Source organism: Physeter macrocephalus, chromosome 7 (genome assembly GCF_002837175.3).
Source record: "Physeter macrocephalus isolate SW-GA chromosome 7, ASM283717v5, whole genome shotgun sequence".
NCBI lineage: Eukaryota > Metazoa > Chordata > Mammalia > Artiodactyla > Physeteridae > Physeter > Physeter macrocephalus.
The window spans coordinates 32460962-32484324 of record NC_041220.1 but is presented as its reverse complement, the minus strand read 5'-3'; the positions used below and the strand labels follow the sequence as shown (position 1 = coordinate 32484324).

Below are 23363 nucleotides of genomic sequence, written 5' to 3'. Positions count from 1 at the left end.
GTTTTCTTATTTATTTTCATTTTGGATGATCTGTCCGTTGGTGAAAGTGGGGTGTTGAAGTCCCCTACTATGATTGTGTTACTGTCGATTTCCCCTTTTATGGCTGTTAGCATTTGTCTTATGTATTGAGGTGCTCCTATGTTGGGTGCATAAATATTTACAATTGTTATATCTTTCTTGGATTGATCCCTTGATCATTATGTTGTGTCCTTCTTTGTCTCTTGTAACAGTCTGTATTTTAAAGTCTGTTTTGTCTGATATGAGAATTGCTACTCCAGTTTTCTTTTGATTTACATTTGCATGGAATATCTTTTTCCATCCCCTCACTTTCAGTCTTTATGTGTCCCTAGGTCTGAAGTGGGTCTCTTGTAGGCAGCATATATATGGGTCTTATTTTTTGTGTCCATTCAGCCAGTCTATGTCTTTTGGTGGGAGCATTTAATCCATTTACATTTAATGTAGTTATCGATATGTATGTTCCTTTTACCACTTTCTTAATTGTTTTGGGTTTGTTATTGTAAGTCTTTTCCTTCTCTTGTGTTTCCTGACTAGAGAAGTTCCTTTAGCATTTGTTGTAAAGCTGGTTTGGTGGTGCTGAATTCTCTTAGGTTTTGCTTGTCTGTAAAGGTTTTAATTTCTCCGTTGAATCTGAATGAGATTCTTGCTGGGTCGAGTAATCTTGGTTGTAGGTTTTTCCCTTTCATCACTTTAAATATGTCCTGCTACTCCCTCTGGCTTGCACAGTTTCTGCTGAAAGATCAGCTGTTAACCTTATGGGGATTCCCTTGTATGTTAATTTATGCTTTTCCCTTGCTGCTTTTAACATTTTTTTCTTTTTATTTAATTTTTGATAGTTTGATTAATATCTGTCTTGGCATGTTTCTCCTTGGATTTATCCTGTGTGGGACTCTCTGTGCTTCCTGGACTTGATTATTTCCTTTCCCATGTTAGAGAAGTTTTCAACTATCATCTCTTCAAATATTTTCTCAGCACGTTTTTTTTTTTTTTCTCTTCTTCTTCTCTGACCCCTGTAATTCAAATGTTGGTGCATTTAATATTGATCCAGATGTCTCTGGGATTGTCCTCAATTCTTTTCATTCTTTTTTCTTTATTCTGCTCTGTAGTAGTTAATTAACTATTTTTTCTTCCAGGTAAGTTATCTGTTCTTCTGCCTCAGTTATTCTGCTATTGATTCCTTCTAGATAATTTTTTATTTCATTTATTGTGTTGTTCATTATTGTTTGTTTGCTCTTTAGTTTTTCTAGGCCCTTGTTAAATGTTTCTTGTATTTTCCCCATTCTATTTCCAAGATTTTGGATCATCTTTACTATCATTACTCTGAATTTTTTTTCAGGTAGACTGCATATTTCCTCTTCATTTGCTTGGTCTGGTGGTTTTTTATCTTGCTCCTTCATCTGCTGTGTGTTTCTCTGTTTTCTCATTTTGATTAACTTACTGTGTTTGGAGTCTCCTTATTGCAGGCTGCAGGTTAGTAGTTCCCGTTGTTTTTGGTGTCTACCCCCAGTGGCTAAGATTGGTTCAGTGGGTTGTGTAGGCTTCCTGGTGGAGGGGACTAGTGTCTGTGTTCTGGTGGATGAGGCTGGATCTTGTCTTAGTGGTGGGCAGGACCGCGTCCGGTGGTATGTTTTGGGGTGTCTGTGACCTTATTATGATTCTAGGCAGCCTCTCTGCTAATGGACGGGGCTGTAGTCCTGTCTTGCTAGTTGTATGGCATAGGGTGTCTAGCACTGTAGCTTGCTGGTCATTGAGTGGAGCTGGGTCTTAACATTGAGATGGACATCTCTGGGAGAGCTTTTGCCATTTGATATTACATGGGGCTGGGAGGTCTTGGTGGACCAATGTCCTGAAGTCGGCTCTCCCACCTCAGAGACTCAGTCCTGACACCCGGCCAGAGCACCAAGACCCTGTCAGCCACATGGCTCAGAAGAAAAGGGAGAAAGAAAAAGAAAGAAAGAAAGAAAATAAATTAATTAATTAAATAAAATTATTAAAATAGAAAAAAAATATTAAACATAAATAAATAGGGGGCTTCCCTGGTGGCGCAGTGGTTGAGGGTCCGCCTGCGGATGCAGGGGACCCAGGTTCATGCCCCGGTCCGGGAGGATCCCACATGCCGCGGAGCGGCTGGGCCCACCATGGCCACTGAGCCTGCATGTCCGGAGCCTGTGGTCCGCAACGGGAGAGGCCACAACAGTGAGAGGCCCGCGTATAGCAAAAAAAATAAATAAATAAAAATAAATAATTAATTAAAAATAAAAGAAAGAGGGAAAGAACGAAGAGACCAATCAAGCCAAAAAACAAATCCTCCAATGATAGCAAGTGGTAAAAACTGTATTAAAAAAACAGAAAAGCATACAGTCAGAACCCTAGGACAGATGGCGGAAGCAAAGCTATACAGACAAAATCACACAAAGAAGCATACACATGCACACCCACAAAAAGAGAAAAAGAAAAAAAAAAAGAAAAAATATGTATATTAAAAATTAAAAAAGGAAGAGAGCAACCAAATCAATAAACAATCTACCAATGATAATAAGGTCTAAGTACTAAACTAAGATAAACATAACACCAGAAACAGATGCAGAAAGCAAACCCCAAGTCTATAGTTGCTCCCCAAATCCACCACCTCAATTTTGGGATGATTTGTTGTCTACTCAGGTATTCCACAGATGCAGGATACATCAGGTTGATTGTGGAGATTTAATCTGCTGGTCCTGAGGGTGCTGGGAGAAATTTCTCTTTCTCTTCTTTGTTTGCACAGCTCCTGGGGTTCACATTTGGATTTGGTCCTGCCTCTGTGTGTAGGTCACCTGAGGACCTCTGTTGCAACCCAGACAGGACAGGGTTAAAAGAGCAGCTGATTAGGGGACTCTGGCTCACTCAGGCTCGGGGGAGGGAGGTGTACAGAATGCAGAGTGAGCCCGCAGCAGCATAGGCCGGCATGACGTTGCACCAGCCTGAGGTGCGCCGTGTGTTCTCCCCGGGAAGTTGTCCCTGGATCGTGGGACCCTGGCAGTGGCGGGCTGCACAGGCTCCTGGGAGGGGAGGTGTGGAGAGTGACTTGTGCTTGAACACAGGCTTCTTGGTGGCTCCAGCAGCAGCCTTAGCATTTCATGCCCGTCTCTGGGGTCCGCGCTGATAGCCATGGCTCACACCCATCTCTGTAGCTCGTTTAGGTGGTGCTCTGAATCCCCTCTCCTGGCGTACCCCAAAACAATGGTCTCTTGCCTCTTAGGCAAGTCCAGACTTTTTCCTGGACTCCCTCCCAGCTAGCTGTGGCACACTAGCCCCCTTCAGGCTGTGTTCATGCAGCCAACCTCAGTCCTCTCCCTGGGATCCGACCTCCGAAGCCCGAGCCTCAGCTCCCAGGCCCCGCCCGCCCCGGCGGGTGAGCAGACAAGCCTCTCGGTCTGGTGAGTGCTGGTCGGCACCTGATCCTCTGTGCGGGAATCTCTCCTCTTTGCCCTCTGCACCCCTGTGGCTGTGCTCTCCTCCGAGGTTCCGAAGCTTCCCCACTCCACTACCCGCAGTCTCCGCCCACGAAGGGCCTTCCTAGTGTGTGGAAACCTTTCCTCCTTCACAGCTCCCTCCCACTGGTGCAGTTCCCGTCCCTATTCTTTTGTCTCTGTTTTTCCTTTTTTCTTTTGCCCTACCCAGGTACGTGGGGAGTTTCTTGCCTTTTGGGAAGTCTGAGGTCTTCTGCCAGCTTTCAGTAGGTGTTTTGTAGGAGTTGTTCCACATGTAGATGTACTTTTGATGTGTTTGTGCGCAGGAAGGTGATCTCCACGTCTTACTTCTCTGCCATCTTGAAGGCGCCCCTGTGTTCACTTTTTCAAAAGCTGTTTTTGCCAACCATTTTTCAGCATCCCCAAGACAAAGTATTCATCTCTCTCCCCCTTTTGTGAAGCCTTCTGCTAAATTGATATCCACGCACATTATATAGGTGGGAATAAAAACTTAAATAACATTTTTTCAGAAGAACATTTCATCTAAACCTCCCATGAAAGGATTCCAGTGCCCTTGCAGTTTCAGCACCAACACTTTCATCAATCCACACAACTGTAGTTATTCTAGGATTTACTAGCCAATTTAGTTAGATGTGACTGTGAATCTTGGCTCCGCTATTGACTGGGGAACCAACCTTTAATAGTCATTTAACTTCTCCCAGATGCAGTTTTTTCACCTGTAAATTGGGAATGCTAATAGTTTTGTATATTAAGGTGTTGTTGTAAATATAGTGAGATAATTTACTGAAGACTCTTAGACCCTTCACATATAGCCAATAAATAGTTGCGTTGTCATCAGATAGAATAGCCTCTTTAATATGTTTATCATAGTTATTTCCTGTAATCTTCCCAAAACAAATCATTATTCTCTAACCAGGAATGACCATCTTTTATGATGTCACATTTCCTGATAGTCCATCCTCTTTCATTGTCTGAATTTGAAGATTTTTGCTTAATTTGTTCATGAATATCAAGTATCTTACACTTAATTAACATGATTCTTTCCTTTAACGTGACATTTTTATAACATCAGATTCATATAACGTTGGGTTCAACCACATTGTTACCTTTTCCTTGTCCTCACTTTGTGATTGCTCTTTTTTGATATCTATAGGACTACCCTACTTCCAGAATAAAATAATGTATAACCTCTCTTGCCTGTATGCCGTCTTATATGTTGTAGGACAGGGTTTATGTGTAGTCCTGGAATTAAAGGATATTTCCAGTGTTCTAATCATACCAAATGAAGATAACGTTGACAGATGGCTTTAGGCCAGTCATCGAGATCATAAGCAAGATCCTAAAAGTAGTCATGCTCTTTTGCCTCCCCTTCATGAGCCCATTTTCACTTTTGACAGCTCTTCCCCACAAAATGTATGTTTATGATACACTATGTTTTAGTGTGTCCAGTGGCCCCATTTCTGAGTATGTTGCTCCATAATGACCTTTTTCTTTTCCTCTAATCTTCTCTCCTGCTTCTCATCCCCAGATGTTAAGGTTTAATGATTACCAAACAAAGCTTTCACAGAAAGATGGAAAAAAATATCTTTTTAGACTTAGATTTTAAAAAGAGAAAGTTGTTAACTCAAGCAAATCTATACTTTGTAGAATTTCTGAGATTTATTGCCAATTCCCTACAACTTTCTTACTCTTAGTAGTTGTAACCATGGTCCAGCAGTTTGGAACTTCACTTCTGAAAAGTTGATATAAATTGGAACAGTTCACATATAAATCTCAAAAAGAAGACTGGTGATGGTGATGATAACAGTTACAACAACATTAATAGCCCCTATACTTATTGAGTACTTTGTGCCAGGAGCTCTTCTAAGCACTTTACGTATATTATTAGTCTTCTAAATAAACCTGTTAAATAAATATCATATTTGAAAAATGGAAGTGTAAGAAAGTGGGAAATTGTTGAAATCAGGAAAGACATTTTGTAATACAACAGTTTATGGATAAAATGGCCCAAAGACTGGATTTGAGTACTGGATTTTTGTTTCCTAGATTTATGTTGATTTTGAGCTAGGTTATTCAAGATACTTATTTTCTTCATTATTAAAATAGGGATATCTAGCTCACATTTATTGTGAGAATGCATAATAATGTTTTATAAAATATAAAATGTAAGCTGGAGGTTATTAATTAGATAACTTCAGGTAAGAAAATTTTTAAAAAGAAAGCAAAAACTTAGAATGTATGAACACTACAGTCTTTTTACAGCTTAACTTTTACTAGTAATCAGATGAAGGAGTCTGTGTTGGGTGGTTGTAGGGGTCTTTGAATCCAATACCATTTGTTTTTAATTAATGTAGTACTAGATGATTATAACTTGCTTGACATTTCATATGCTTTTCACAGTAAAATTTGGAGGCCCTTTGGACTTTTGAAAGATAATTTTGTTTTTGATTATGTTTTTGAGATAGGGTAATGCAGTTTTGACGTCTACTGTGTACTATTAGGCTTCTGACAGATAATGCACAGTACTGCATGTACCATTAGATGATTGTGATGCTTAATTACTTTCTTTCTTAATAGACAACATTAATTTTATCAGGCTTGTTTAATGGCTTTTTTTCTTAAATATTCTTGATCAAATAAGCTGAAAAATAACAATAATTATTATTACTAATAACTTACTGCATTCCAGGCACTGAACTGGGCACCTTCCATGCAGTATTTTTATATCTCTAATAATTAGCAAAATTACTTCTCAAAAAAGGTAACAAAAGATTTTTTTATTGTAATATTCTTAAAAACCTGATTTAGAAAGTTTTGCTTTGCATATCTTGTTCTTAAAGGTATCAGATGAGAATTTCAAACAGAAAAATTAACAATCTGCTACAGTTGTCAGTTTGGCTATTTGTGAGATTAATATATCCTATGTGTAGTTTTTTTTTTCTTTATTTTTTGGCTATTTATACATTTTCAAGAGTTCTGGTGTTCTTTTCTGGTGTTCTTTTTTCTTTAATTTTTCTTCTCCTATTTTAATCCAAGTTTTTTTTTTTTTTTTTTTTTTTTTTTTTTTGGTGGTACGCGGGCCTCTCACTGTTGTGGCCTCTCCCGTTGCGGAGCATGGGCCCAGCTGCTCCGCGGCATGTGGGATCTTCCCGGACCGGGGCACGAACCCTTGTCCCCTGCATCAGCAGGCGGATTCTCAACCACTGCGCCACCAGGGAAGCCCCCAAGTTCTTATTTCCTTTTTTTTTTAACGTAAATGCTTGTGTTGGTAGTCCTGATACTCTGATTTTAAAATAATTCCATTTTATTTGAATCACTTTTTCATCTTGTTGTGATTAAGGTTCTTTTATTATTTTGCAGATTTAAAAAATCTTATATAATTCTATTTGTTAGCTTTTTGTAGTGTTTAAAATTATTTTTCTATATCCTCAGCCTATTTATATTTACCTGGTTATGAACTTGAATTATACCTCTCTAATCAATACTTATTTTTTATTGATTTTTTTCCAGGAAGTCATGACCATTTTAAATGACCGGTATTTTTGCTCTTCTTCCTTTAATCAATTTGCTGATTTTGAAAAATAATCTGTCAAGCTTTTACAGTTAAATTGTACAAAGAGCTTTCTGTAGGATGATAGTACTAGGCATCTTCCTGAATTGCCCTCCATTTGTTGCTCTTAATATACTGTATAAGTAAGAGGAACCATCAGCATTTACTTTTAGTTCTTTTGCAGAGATGAATAAACATCTTGAAATGCTGATTTAGATAATGTTTCAAAAATGGTATGATGCACTTTGGTGTATGACTGACTCTTGCTTAGTTAAATGTTTTGCAGCATTATAACATAGTTGGATTCAGCTCATCTTTTAAAGCAATTGTCAGAAAAATATGGGCCAGCATGGTAGAATGTATTAGCTCAATACATTGTCTCCATTTTATTATGAAGCTGCTGAGGAAGCTGTGATATACAGCACTGTCATTACAGATCTATTGTTAGGATGGTTCTACAGTCTTCTTTGCACTGCCATTAATTTATAGCAGTAAACAATATGTAGCCTTCCAACTGCAGCAAAGCAGAATCTTTTAATGAGGTGGATGTTATTACCACAATAAATCAGTGCTTTCGCGTAATGTATAATTCAATGTGTGTATTCCCACTGTAACTTCTCTGAGTAAGCTGATAGTGTATCATTGTCATTGCACAGCTCCACTAGTCTTTTTTTTTTAACCTTCTTTTATTTGGGGACTTTTTTTTTATATGCTTGCAAATAAATGTGCTATGTCTTGATAGCTGTCCTGTAGCAGGCTTCAGAAATCAACTGTAACAATCACAGCCGGAATCAATACTGTGGGTTCTACGTATATGGATCTCTGCACGATGCCATTTTTTTTCGGATGCTAGTGAAATCAATCCTAATTGGTTTTAGCATTATATTCAAGAAATGTGATTCTATAACTATTGATTTTGGGGGTGTACTCATTTGGAGAGTAATAAAAATAGGAGCACATAAAGTGAATACTTAATATGCTGCAGAACCATACAAAAGGAGCATTGATTTTGTTTTCATGTAATTTGTCTTCCAGTGATTTTATTTCTTCTTTCTTTCCTTTTGCATGGCTCAGTCTTCAGGGACAACAGCTAAAATACATTTAAAGGCATTCCAAATTGGTTCTGTAACAAAGATTTCTTGGAGTCAGTTCCATTCTTAACTGGCATAAGTTTAGTAATCAGATTTAACTCTTTTGTACAGAAACTAATGCTTTAAAAGATGGCATTTTAAATTGGTATACTGTGATACTGGTTTAAAATAATAATCAACTAAAGGTTTTTAAAAATTTGCTTGTAAAGTTAAAAAAAGGTCTTAAAATAAAATGTTGATTAGAACCATCCTATTGAAAGAGAATGAAAGGTACTAGAGATAAATGGCAGTTTTGAAAAAATAATTAACAATTTTAAGAAATATAGCCAAAATGATCATTTAAAATACTGCTTAAAATTACTTTTTAACATGAAAAGCAACTTAAAAACTAGTTTAACATTGCTTCATTTTCCACAGAATATTTCTGAATGCATCTATTTTAAAACCAGTATTTTAAATTTCAGTTTAACATTTTTTGCGTAAATGATCAGATATTTTCTTTCTCATATAAATGAGTGACTAACTGCTAGGTTTTCATTAAAGAAAGTAATCTTACATTTTTTTTCAGTGAATTGGTACTTATATTTTAAATAAAGAGTAGAGACTTTCTAGAGATTAGAATGTTTTATGAGAATGAATTGTTACTTGTTTTTTTAAGCCCTCAGACCCCTTTGAGAATCTTAGAATACTCTGTATGTCTTCCTGAAGAAAATGTACATGTGCATAATCACATGAAACTTTGCTTACTGTTTAATGGAGTTCATGAATTCCCTGAATAACAACAGCAGCAGCAACAATAATGATACCAGCTAACATTTATTATGCTCCTATCTTATACCAACCAATATTCTGGGGGCTTATAAGCTATTGTTTTATTCAAACTTTACCCCATTGCTAAAAGAGAACCTTAAAAATAATAGCATTCATTAAATATTGTCAGGTATGGTTTGTCCCTCCATGTACTTACTCATGTTATTTTCCAAAACAACTTTCTGACTGGGTATTGTTATCACTCCAGTAAACCCAGGCTCTTCATCACTTCGCTATACTGCTTTAGGGACCTCTGCTGTAAAGTATTGTTGTACAAGCTCGTAATCTGTCTAATATTCTATTCATGTTACACATTTTAAAAAAATTTCATGCCGGCATGTTTTTATCTTCTAAATTTTGGTTTTACTCATACTATTAGAAATGTCTAGATTTACATTTAATCCCTTTTTCACACAATCTCCTCCTTGCAGTCCTTCTGCCCCCCCGCCCCCTGCCAAATTTTGTTGCATTGTCTTCTCAGAATCTATGATATGTTAATCCTTTAGCTTCAAGATTCTGTTTCTGGTTGTCGCTTCTAATGGACTAAAGAGGATTTTATAGGTGCTTTCCAAAGTATCATATAACTAATATTCACTTCATGTAATTATCGTCATGAAAATGCTTGTTATGGCCTGATTAAAGACCTTTATTCAACAGAAACTAGACTTATTGAGAAATGACAGGTTTCTCCATTCATTTATATGTGTATATTTAATGTGCATTGAAAAATAAATTTATATTTCAATCCACTCTCTGACTGTAACACTGCTTTAATTTGAATAGTATGTATTTTTAATTCACTTTCACACTTGCTGATTAGATAACATTTGAAGAGAGAAAGAAATAAAGGACGATTGTATTTATGTGTTCTTGTTTTTTCTCCTCCCCGTTGGCAGCCAATAGGAGCTTTGAATCCAAAAAGAGCAGCATTCTTTGCAGAGCGTTATGAATCCTGGGAAGACGATCAAGTTCCAAAGTTCCACTATGGCACTCATTACTCAACTGCAAGTTTTGTTCTTGCATGGCTGCTAAGAATAGTAAGTTCAATTTGAATAATAAACCATGAATAAGTAAATTCAATGTTGTGGAGAATATGCATTGATTAAAAATCATCAGCATCTTTTTTGAATGGTGAAATTTTTTTCAGTGATTGAGGCTCTAACTATGTAAGTATCTCTTTATCCCATTTGGTCTGTATTTTATAACATATTACTGTAGAATGGCCATAAAAATGTTTCACCTGGAATTGCTTGAATTTTTTTCCTTAAATTTGCCTCTTCAAATCGTTGATATCTTACCAGACTCTAAATTGTAACATATGTTTTTTTCAAATGTAGTCTATTAAAATAAGAACTAAATAAGATTCCTTTAACACAGGCATATATTCATATATTTTGGAAACTTCAGTTGCCCCTAATGGAATAAGGTGTGTTTGTAATTTACACCAAGACTGCTGTGTATTGATAACGTATTGGTTAAACAAGAAATGTTTCCGTAAAATTGAAAGGTGATTCATCTACTAGAAAGTAATTTCTCTGGGAAAGCATTAGCAGCACATCATTAATTAAAGCTTGTTAGAGGGTACAGGCAGATATAAATCCTAGAGGTAATTTATAGTGCTTAGCTAATTTCAAGCAATTATCCACTAATATGTGTTTAAGTGTTCTTTAACTATAAGGAGGCTTTTAAATCTTCCAAACATTTTTCTTTTCTTAATCATAAATTAAATATTGAGCCATAACAATAGGAAAATTACATTTTGGACTGTTTCCCTGGACTGTGAAGCAAATGCAGTATAATTTATGTCTGAATGTTATTAATAAATTGTTCTTGGAAAGGAAGAGAGTCTGAAAAATATTGAAGAGAGTCTGAAAAATACTAAATTTTGGAAATATTTCTTCTGAAACAAAAATAATGTAAGAATATTAATGTAATAATTTAGGTATAATTCCCAGTCTATGCCTAGTACGTTTTACTGGCTAATGTCTATTGGTCACTAAGTATTTAGATATAAAGATTTATAAAAACCACATTTTTATGCATGAGGGAATATGTGGCTTTTTTAAATGGCTTGTTTTTTAGGAACCCTTCACAACTTCTTTCCTAAATTTACAAGGAGGGAAATTTGATCATGCAGATAGAACTTTTTCATCAATTTCCAGAGCTTGGCGAAACAGTCAGCGTGATACATCTGATATTAAGGTACAGAAATATTTCATTTTACAATTATTATTGCCAGTGTATTTCTTATTGAATGAATGTTGATAATTTCTCTCTTGCAATACAGCCCTATTTACTGAAGATGAGCCTCAAACGATGAGGCCTTAATTAAGTGGCCAATAACCATTATATAAGATTTCTCTCTCTTTCTCTCTACCTCCTGTGTCTGTCTCTTTCTGTCAGTCTGTCTCGTCTCTCTCTCTTTAATTGTGGAACAGTTGTTTTCCTTCCTCCTTGGAATCCTTTTTAAAGGAAAAATATAGTACTATGGATGTAAGGCAGAATGCTTAATGGAATTCCAAACTCAATGAATAAAATTAATATAGTCACAAAAATACTGTGAGAAAGATCTCAGATGTTTAGTTTAATTCAACTTATTTCATTTTATTGATACTTTAGCAATCCCCTGTCTCTATTCTTAAGGTAATCATCTTTTACCTACTGCTGGTTCTAAATGCCTACCTGACTCTGCTTGTTATAGAATTGCTTTATTGTTGAGGGGAAATGAGTTCTTCTATCTATATGTATGTTCAGTAGATCAAAAACTTTGCACAGTAGCTGATATAATACTTTTGCTTCTGCCCTCAAAAGGACTGTATTTTAGTTTTGTGACATAGTGTCTCTTTCTTTACTGTTTAGATGCTGTTAAGTAAAACAAGATATGCCTGTGGTTGTGTCCTTAGGTGTCGTAAAGAGCTGTGTCTTACACATAAATAATTATACTATATGGGAGAAAATGATAAGTAACATATGAGAAATATTTGGGCTTGAAAGAGGAAAAGTTACATTACTAATCTTTATGTTACTATAGAGTACTTTAAAAAATTAATTAAAATTATAATTGTATCTTACTTTTAGTCATGATACATTACAGTCTATAAAAAGTGTTCACATACTTTATCTTACTGTAGAGTATAACATTGCTTATATCCGAGATATTTTATTGAAGATTCCATCATATGCAGATATAATCTCTTTTTTAAATTTTTTTTTTGGGGGGGGTGCGGGGGCCGCGTCGGGTCTTAGTTGCGGCATGCAGGATCTTTCATTGCAACGTGCAGGTTCTTCGTTGCGTTGTATAGGCTTCTCTCTAGTTGTGGCGTGTGGGCTCCAGAGTGCGCGGGCTCAGGAGCTGCAGCACACGGGCTTAGTTGCTCCGTGGCATGTGGAATCTTAGTCCCCAGCCAGGGATTGAACTGGCGTCCCCTGCATTGCAAGATGGACTCTCAATCACTGGACCACCAGGGAAGTCCCCAGAAATAATCTTTTATATTGGAACATCTATAGGAATTTTTGATAGCACAAATAACGTACTCTAAAATACTCTTGAAATTATCATATTCCTTAAGAATCATCAGTAGATAATTTTGAAATGGATAATTAGATAACAGTAAATCAGAATAGTTAACAGATTTAATAATGGTTTCTACTTCTAATCTCAAAACTATTTCTTTACTTACTTTGACCTTTTGAGAAGTCATAAGAGATATGGACATATGAAAACATTGATAAGACTGACTTTTTGTTATCAAATTGAAGACATGAAAAAAATTTTTTAATTTCTAAATTCCTTTATTTTTTAAGTATCTCAGGACCAAGTTACACCTCATACTTAAGTTTGGTAATAGAAGTGTAAACAAGAACAAAATTATGAATTTGAATTTTTTCTGCTCTGTAATAGAGAGGTAGTGGATATCTTCAAATTTCTACCTCTCTGTACTAGACATTCCCGCTTAATGCTTTGTTGGACGGGAGATACATGTGATAGATCCTTGTAGTTTTGTTGTCTCTTTTTCCTAAATCTCCTCCTTTTTCTCTCAAGATTCTTTAATTAACACGTCTGGTTCCATTTTCCCAAACATTTCCTTTAAAATACCCCACTTGTAAAAAAAAATAAAAAATAAACCCACACAAAACAGCTACAGCATTAAAAAATAAAACCCCCAAAACCCATATGAACTTTACCTTTCTCCTTCCTTATTTTTCTCATTACTCTTGTTTCTTCACAAATAATGACTCAAATCCATCTCGCTTCCCTTTGAATGCCTCAGCAGACTTTGATAAAAACAGCCCCAATTACTAAACAAATACTAGAATTTTAGTTCTTGTTATTGTGCTACTTAATTTCTAGCTTCCTAGCCTAGTTATATAGGGCATCTAAATGAAGAAGTAGAGTACAAAGTTAAGGCAAAAGTTAAAAGAAAAATAAAAGAATTAAAAATTCCAAGTGTCAAGTTGATTGGAGCCTGCTTAGAGATGCAGCTTTATTCTTAAATACCATTTCATTATGTTCAGAGGCACAGAAATTTTCTTCAGGACTAACTTGGATGAAACCCACTTGCTCTTCTAACCAATATGTATATTTTCCTAATTTTCTTTTCTTTTTTTTTAAAACCACAAAATATCTGTAAGGTGAATAGGACATTGATAAATTACTCCATTTTCTATATTAATAACCCAGTAATTTGGACCCTACAACTTAGTGAACACTTTGAAAAGTATATAATACATGGTTACACAGGCTGTAGGCTATTTAAAGAGCCTCCTTATAGTTGGTCCTTCTACAACTGAGGAGGGATTTAATCATGCCTTTTTTATTTTTTGTTTTTTGATCTTGCCTCTTCATGTTACATTCTAACTCTTTATAAAGCATGTTTAAATTATTATAATATAATTTATAAGAATGAATATATTAAGAAAGTACATTTAAATTACTATAATAAACATTTCATTGAGATATAACATTATATTTCAGATGGAATCATATTAATTATAGTCTGATCTTTATTTGTGTTGTCTTGTTAGAGTTTCTAGAAATACTAAGGAAAATGTTAAAACAGTAGAGAGGGGATAGTGAAGTATGTGAGTAGGTGGTAGGAATCACTTTACTGAGTGGATTCTAAAGTATACCTTGCTTGATTAATATGCATTCTCTAATGTTTTCATGACATTTTACAAAAATGAAATATTGTTAGGTAGATAGAAGATTTATTTAAATTAATTTTTCAGGGGAATTCTCTGGCGGTCCAGTGGTTAAGACTCTGCACTTTCACTGTCAAGGGTACAAGTTCAATCCCTGGTGGGGGAAATAAGATCCCGCAAGTTGCACAGCGCAGGCAAAAAATTAATTAATTAATTAACTAATTTTTTGGAAAAAATAAGAATAACATGATAACATTTCTAGTACTTAACTTTTTTTTCTAAAGGGGAACTGTCACTATAATATCTTAGGATCCCTATTTCTTGCATTCTGCTAATACTCAGAGAATAATTTTATTGAAAAAATATGTTATTCCTAAGAAATATAGGTTAAAATATTAATTATTTTTATTTCAGAGAAGAAAGAGACATTATTAGATTTCACTAAAGCAGTCTTTCATTTTTAGCATGATTTACCATTTTAAAATTGGGGGGTTCATTTGTGTTTCGGTTCATCATTGGTGATGATTTCAGGCCTGACCCTCAATGATGCTTTTTATTCTGTCTGTATAAAGAGTTCAGAAGTGTTGATCAGTTCTCTAGGCTTACCACACTGTCCAATAGAAATGTAATGTCAACCATAATTACGATCACATATGTAATTTTAGATTTTCTTGTAGTCACATTTTAAAAAGTCAAAAGGACCATGTGAAACTGATTTTAAGAATACATTTAAACTGATATATTGAAAATATTTTTATTTCAGCATGTAATCAATATAAAATTATTAATTGGATATTTTACATTCTTTTTTTTAATATTAAGGCTTTGAGATCTGGTGTGTATTTTATATTTACAACAGGTCTCTTCTCAGACTAGCCACATTTCAATTGTTTAATAGCCACTTGTGGCTAGTGGCTACTCCATTTGGCAGTGCAGACTTAGGGCATTATTTTGGCATCACACCAAGGGATAGCTTTCTGATTATGGAAGGAAGAATGCCTTCTTCCTCTTTGAGCAACAATGTTCCTGATGTTGTACTCCATCTAAATATGAACTGACAGTTAGTAGCAATAATAGCTAGTCTTGAGGACTGAAATAGAAAGTGCTAAAATTGGGTTAGAGGATCATCACTGTGATAAATAATATTTTAAAATCCCCCAGCAGGAAACTGGACAGCTACACGTAAAAGAATGAAATTAGAACACTTCCTAACACCATATACAAAAATAAACTCAAAATGGATTAAAGACCTAAGTGTAAGGCCAAACACTATAAAACTCTTAGAGGAAAACATAGGCAGAACACTCTATGACATAAATCACAGTAAGATCCTTATTGACCCACCTCCTAGAGAAATGGAAATAAAAACAAAAATAAACAAATGGGACCTAATGAAACTTAAAAGCTTTTGCACAGGAACTTCCCTGGTGGTGCATTGGTTAAGAATCCACCTGCCAATGCAGGGGACATGGGTTCGATCCCTGGTACGGGAAGATCCCACATGCTGTGGGGCAACTAAGCCCATGCGCCACAAGAACTGAGCCTGTGCTCCAGAGCCCGTGAGTCACAACTACTGAGCCCACGTGCCACAACTACTGAAGCCTGCACACCTAGAGCCCATGCTCCTCAACAAGAGAAGCCACCGCAATGAGAAGCCCGCGCATCGCAACGAAGAGTAGCCCCTGCTCGCCACAACTAGAGAAAGCCCGTGTGTGTGCAGCAACGAAGACCCAACACAGCCATAGATAGATAAATAAATAAATAAATAAATTTATTTATTTATTTATTTTAAAAAAAGCTTTTGCACAGCAAAGGAAACCATAAACAAGACGAAAAGACAACCTTCAGAATGGGAGAAAATATTTGCAAACAAAGCAACTGACAAAGGATTAATCTCCAAAATATACAAGTGCTCATGCAGCTCAATATCAGAAAAACAAACAACGCAACCCCAAAATGGGCAGAAGACCTAAACAGACATTTCTCCAAAGATATACCGATTGCCAACAAACACATGAAAGGATGCTCAACATCACTAATCATTAGAGAAATGCAAATCAGAACTACAATGAGGTATCACCTCATACCAGTCAGAATGGCCATCATCCAAAAATCTGCAAACAGTAAATGCTGGAGAGGGTGTGGAGAAAAGGGAACCCTCTTGCACTGTTGGTAGGAATGTAAATTGATACAGCCACTATGGAGAACAGTATGGAGATTCCTTCAAAAACTACAAATAGAACTACCATATGACCCAGCAATCCCACTACTGGGCATATATATACCCTGAGAAAACCATAATTCAAAAAGAGTCTTGTACCACAATGTTCATTATAGCACTATTTACAATAGCCAGGACATGGAAGCAACCTAAGTGTCCATCGACAGATTAATGGATAAGGAAGTTGTGGCACATATATACAGTGGAATATTACTCAGCCATAAAAAATGAAATTGAGTTATTTGTAGTGAGGTGGATGGACTTAGAGTCTGTCTTACAGAGTGAAGTAAGTCAGAAAGAGAAAAACAAATACCGTATGCTAACACATATATATAGAATCTTAAAAAATAAAAATGGTTCTGACAAACCTAGGGGCAGGGCAGGAATAAAGATGCAGACATAGAGAATAGACTTGAGGACATGGGGAGGGGGAAGGGTAAGCTAGGACAAAGTGAGAGAGTAGCAGTGACATATGTACACTACCAAATGTAGAATAGATAGCTAGGGGGAAGCAGCTACATAGCACAGGGAGATCAACTCGGTGCTTTGTGACCACTTAGAGGGGTGGGATAGGGAGGGGGGTAGGAGGGAGATGAAAGAGGGAGGAGATATGGGGATATATGTATACCAAAGAAGTCCTACATCCCTTGATGCAACCCTATCCATTTTAAAAATACAGATACCCAATTCTTTCTCAAAGAAAAGAAAAACCCCCCAGCAAACTCTGTTTCAAGTTTTAAAAACATCATTTAAATTTAGAAACTGAGGTGCAAAATAGATTACTATCTTCAGCCTGAACCATCATAACCAAATCTTGTGGAACAAATCAGACTCATAAAGCTTGAATGAATTTCATAAGGCAGTCACATGTAAATATTAGGCAAATATCTAAGCTTTTCTAGGCGGTTCATTGTTACTGATTCCCCACCCCCCCAGCTCCCCGCTGAGGCAGCAGGCAGCATACACGTTTTCAGGTACCTTTAGTGTCAATAAATTTAATGATTAAATAGAATCTGATTTGCTGCAATTTAAACTTTTTTCCTTCTCTCCTATAGAAATGATTAACAAGTCAGGATCCGAGAGTGGAAAGAGTCATAAATGTCAGCTAGGTTCATTATTTTAGAAAGGGGGCAGTAGTAAATGTATCTTTTACATTCTTTACATCTTTTACCTGGAGATTGTTGGAGAACTATACTCTAGAAGCTTGGAATTTAGTACAAAAATATATTTTAAAATAACCTGTGCTAAAAATAAACTTAGGGTAACAAGTTTGGTGGAATCCAGAGATAGCATTTAATTTTTAAAGTTTTTATTTTTATTGAGTTTGTGCACAAGCAGGCCCTGGTTGTGATACAGCATCAAATGAGACAGAGCATTGCCTTCAGAGAACATTTGCAGTAACGGGGATACTGACGATAAAAGCATTCCAGCAATTCAGTGTAATGAAGGATGTGTGGCTCATAGATACAAGATCTGAAATGAGGAGAAGGGAGAGGAAAGAGGAAATTCAGGGCCTGTCACGGGGTGCCTTATAAGCTTTAGTAAGGAGGTTGGACTTTATCCTGGGGGCAGTGGGGAGATACTGGAAAGGTCAAAGCAGAGATTTTGTGGTTTTAAGTGACCGCTGTGATCGGTGTTTGAATATATATTACACTGAGCAGGAGTGGAAACAGTAAGTAAGCTGTTAAAGTCATGGGGTGAGAGGCAGAGTGGAGGCTTAAACTCAGCAGTGGCAATGGTACTAGAGGAATGTGATGAGTTTAAGACATATTTAAAAGGTAAGAACTGTTAGGATTTGCTGATTGATTTGTCTCCTGATATGAGAGAGACATTAAAATTGACTTGGACATGTACTTAGAGAAAGAACACAGAAGAAGAACGAGTTTAGTTAGGGCACGGGGGTGTAGCGCCCTACCTTCAGGCAGAAAACTTCCTATGACAGGTGACTTCAAGTCCCCCCAGACACATTTACTTAAGCCAGCATTTATGGATTATTTTATCATATGCAATACATAGTAGGGGGGTGTTTGGGGTTAAAAGGGTAAGATAAACACAGTTCTTTACTTCACATATCTCCAGGTGAGAACGACAGGTATACATAAAACTATTTTTAATACAAGTTAGACAGTGCTAAGTGCTATAATAAGATAGAAACAAAATGAAATGAATTCTTCCTGGAGGAAGTGGGGTTGTGAATGACTTCACAGAGTAAGTGGTATTTGAGTTGTATGTTAAAAGATGCAAGGGAGTCTTCCACCTCCCAGATTTACATCTCTAGCATGTACATTTATCCTGATATCTGACTTGTTCCTTAGCATCTCCATTTTAGCATGTAAAATGTATCTCAAATTTAACACATTCAGAACCAAATTCCTGATCTTCATTCCTTTAAACCTGCTCTTCTCACAGTCTTCCCTTTCTTAGTTCATGGTTTCCGAGTAAAAACTGTTGCGAGTAAAAGCTGAAGTCCTTACAATGCAAGACCCTACAGCAACTACCCCTCCCCTCCATAATCCTGTTACGTCTTGAACTCTTTGTACCATTTGCCCTCTTGTCCACTCTGTTCTAGCCGAACAGGACCTCCTTGGTATTCCTCACAAAATCCAGGTATCTTCCCATCTCAGGGCCTTTGCTTTTACTTTTCTTTTCACCTGAAAAATTCCTCCAGATATCCTTATGGATTCATTCCTTCAGCCATTTCAAGTCTTTACTCAAATGTCACCTTCTTAGGGAGCCCTCTTGCACTGTTGGTGGGAATGTAAATTGATACAGCCACTATGGAGAACAGTATGGATGTTTCTTAAAAAACTAAAAATAGAATTACCATATGATCCAGCAATCCCACTACTGGGCATATACCCAGAGAAAACCATAATTCAAAAAGACACATGCACCCCAGTGTTCATTGCAGCACTATTTATAATAGCCAGGTCATGGAAGCAACCTAAATGCCCATGGACAGACGAGTGGATAAAGAAGATGTGGTACATATATACAATGGAATATTACTCAACCATAAGGAGGAACGAAATAGTGCCATTTACAGAGTCATGGATAGACCTAGAGACTGTCATACAGAGTGAAGTGTGCCATTTGCAGAGTCATGGATAGACCTAGAGACTGTCATACAGAGTGAAGTAAGTCAGAAAGAGAAAAACAAATATCGTATAATATCGCTTATATGTGGAATCTAAAAAAAAAAATGGTACAGATGAACTTCCTTGCAAAGCAGAAATAGAGACACAGATGTAGAGAACAAACTTATGGATACCAAGGGGGGAAGGGGGGTGTGATGAATTGGGCGATTGGGATTGACATGTATACACTGATGTGTATAAAATGGATGACTAATAAGAACCTGCTGTATAAAAAAATAAATAAAATGAAATTCAAAAACAAATGTCACCTTCTTAGTAAGGCCTTCTCTGTCCTCTTTCTTTAAAAGTGCATGCCTCATCCCATGCACTTTAACTCACTTCTCAGTTTCAGTTTTTTTCGTATCACTCACGATCTGACATACATATCTCTATTTATTTATTATTTATGTCTTATCCCACTGGAACATTAGCTCCATGAGAGCATGAATTTGGACTGTTTTGCTCATTGGTTTATTCCTAGAGCTTAAAACAGTACCTGGAACACAGTAGGCACTAAAGCATTTATTAAATTAATGCTTTGATTACATATAGAAGAGTATTCTGAGCAAAGAAAATGACATGAACAAAATTCAGAGAAAAGCCTTATTAGCACATTGGGGAATGCTTATTGGTCTGCTAATTGGTCTTATGTGCTTGGTGTGTAGGAAACATAGAGAAGGAGAAAGGCTGAAAGGCAGTTGTGGTCTAATATGAAGACCCTCAGTAATATTCTAAAGATATTTTTCGATTCGCAGTCCATGCAATCTCTGTCACAGCTACTCAGCTCTACCACCGTAGCCCAAGAGTAGCCATAGACCATATGTAAACAGATGAGTGTGACTGTGTTCCCATAAGATTTCATTTACAAAAACAGGTGGCAGCGTTTTGGCCCCTGGACTGTATTTTACCATCCCCTGCTATAGGCAGTGAGGATCCATTTAAGATTTTGTACTAACTGACTCTATTATTTAAAAAAAAAAAAAAAAAAAAAGGCGCTTTGGCAGCGGTATGGAAAGTACTGGGAATGGGGAAGAGAGATGAGAGCTGGAGGTAGGGAGAAATTTTAGGAGGCTATGACAGTTAAAAGTAAAGACTGTAGGAGCCTCAACTAGTCAGAGAACTAAGGGAATGACTCAAGAGGTGGGTTAAAAGTAATTCTCCAGGATATGGTATTTGGTTGACTGTAAAGGGATAGGAAGGCATAAAGAAGATTCTTTAGATTGGGTGCCTAGATAAATGATGATGCTATGAATTATAATGAAGCTGGTATGTAGACCAAATGTGTGAATTCAGTTTTTGACACATTGATGTATTTTCAGAATAACCAGGATATTATCACCTACTAGTTGAAAATTCAAACCTAAGCTTCAGAATAGTGTCATAGGCATGTAGGGTAAGAAGGAATATTAGGTGATACTTATCTTGAACTCCTCAAAACAATTGTCTAGTCTCTTGATCCCCACTTTTTCAGCTCCCATCATCTCCCGAGCCCACGAGTATCAAGCTTTCTTCTCCACCATGTTATCGAAATCAGTCTTATCAGAGTCATTGACGAACAACTTCCATGTCGTCAAATGCACATTTTCAGTTCTCATGGTACTTGATCTGTCAGCATTATTGACACAATTAATTGATCCATTTTCCTTGTAACATGTTCTTCACTTGGTGAAGGAGCCATCTTCTCCTGGCTATCTTCTTGCCTTTTTTTCAGTCTCCTTTACTGGATTATCTTGTTTTCATACCCTAAATTACTGGAGTACCTTTCGGCTTAGTCTTTAGATTTCTTCTAGTGTCAACACTTGCTCCCTAGGTGATCACACCTTACCTCGTGGCTCTCCCCTGAATTCTAGAGCTATATATCTAGCTCCCTTTGAGCTAGATGTACGTTTACAGGCATTTTAAACTGAACACGTCCAATATCAAACTCTGTCTTTCCCTCTTACCCTCCTCTCTACCCTAAGGAAAAAGTCCTGCTCAATACCTGCATTTGCCATCTCAGCGAAAGACAGCACTGTTTATCCAGTTTGCTCAGACCTTTAGAAAACTTGGAATCTTGGATTTCTCCCTATCACATACACCTCACTGTCCATCTTATCAACCTTCAGAATATGTCTAGAATCCGACCAGTTATCACCACGTCCATCACGAGGGCCCTGGCCCAAGTAACTGTAAGTTCTCACTTCCCGTGCTCCCCATGTGGTGTTTTCTCCATATGGCAGCAGGAATAATCTTTTTATATTATAAATCAGATCATATCTGTGTGCCCACATCCATCCAGTGCCTACTCATCTAGCTTAGAGCAAAATTCAGGCTCTTAACGTAGCCACTGAGGCCCTGTGTTACCCGGTTGCCTCTTTGATGACACATCTCTTTTACTCTCCTGCAGCCTCACTTGCCTTTGTTGTGGTTCCTTTTCAAAAATGCCAAGCCCAGGAGTTCCCTGGCATTTCATTGGTTAGGAGGCTGCGCTTTCATTGCCATTGGCCTGAGTTTGATCCCTGGTTGGGGAACAAAGTTCCCACAAGCCGGGTGGCATGGCCAAAAAATAAATGCCAAGCCCGCTCCTGTTTTGGTGGCTTCGTGTGTTACGTTGCCTCTGCCTGAACCACTTTCCCCCAGATAATGCTTCGGTCATTCCATTTTTTTCATTCAGGTCTCTGCTCAAATGTCACCTCCTTAGAGTGGACTTCCCCAGACACCCTCTCTAAAATAACACTGCCCAACCTCCATCATTCTCTATCCCTTCATCTTTTTTTTTTAACATAATACTTGCCACCATTTGACACAGTACACATATTAGTTAGTTTATGTTATGTCTCCATAGCTACAGTTCTGTGAAGGTGGGGGTTTTGTGTGTCGTTCATTTGGTAACCTCAGCATTTAGAACATTTAGTTAGAAATCAATAAATATTGGTTGAAAGAATGAGTAGATATGAAGATATCGAGAAAAGAGGCATCAGTGAAAAGGCCTGGGAAAAACAGAGAGGTAATCTGAGGAGAAAAAGGAGAGTGTATGGCCATTTATGCCAGAAGGGCACAGCAAAATCCAATGGGTAGGTGCTCCAATGGGGCTACTAACATCTCATATTTTAGGAAGGGGGCTTATCTCTCCACAAGAGAACTGGTGGCTGAATGTCATCTGCTGACTAAGGGTTGTTAATGCTCTAATTTTCTACACTTTTACAATTAAGGCACATTGAGTTTTTACTGTTATAGCTTTACAACAGAAGTCCATGTGGACATCCTGTCACTGATTGTATCTTGGATATTCAATTTAAAAATCTATCTTATAATTTATTGTGTATCATTAGTGATGAATGTAAAATTTTATTGTTATGAAATCAGTAAGGTCAATACAGCATATTCCATACTTAAAATTAAGTAAATAGAGTGCAATTAAATCCTAAGAATTTACTAAATAATATTTTAAAAATAAATGACTATCAGTAATATTACAAGAATTAGTTTTAGCTTTAAAAATTAACCCTTAAAGGTATTAAGTGTATACCTGTTTGTTAGAAGTAATAATACAAAATAGAGATGATCAGAGAATAGTTCTATTTGTGTCTTGTGAGATTTGTTAAACATGAGACCTTTGACTTGCCCTCCACTACCTCAGAAGTCCCAGGGGCTGTGATCTGAAGATAAGTTAGGTTTCTTTTTTCCTCTTTCAGCATGTCTTCTACTATAATACATTCCACAGATGCTGATAGCATCAGCTTTAGAGCCATTTATAAGAAAATGTTTAGCTACAGTTAGTATAACATAATTGCTGGACATTTATTTCTTGATGTATTTGTTAAAAGAAAAAGCTTGAATTAGGATGATTTGCTAGTTTTATTTTCTTCATTTATTCTTCCTATTTTCAAACAAACTTTTAAATAATTCAGAATTTTTTAAATGCTAAAAGAAAGTAAAATTAAA

General features: G+C 36.6%; 1 protein-coding gene across 8 annotated transcripts in view; it reads left to right on the top strand.

The window, feature by feature from the left end:
• LRBA (LPS responsive beige-like anchor protein) overlaps positions 1 to 23363 on the top strand; it is an 813910-nt gene that overhangs the window by 628005 nt on the left and 162542 nt on the right. For 4 of the 8 annotated variants that reach the window (XM_055085920.1, XM_028491755.2, XM_055085921.1 and 1 more), the window contains exons 45-47: positions 9836 to 9976; positions 11022 to 11141; positions 21401 to 21607. In XM_055085920.1, the coding sequence (XP_054941895.1) occupies positions 9836 to 9976; positions 11022 to 11141; positions 21401 to 21607 (468 nt within the window). The remainder of the gene's footprint in view (positions 1 to 9835; positions 9977 to 11021; positions 11142 to 21400; positions 21608 to 23363) is intronic. The other 4 variants (XM_055085924.1, XM_055085922.1, XM_055085925.1 and 1 more) reach the window with 1 other exon arrangement.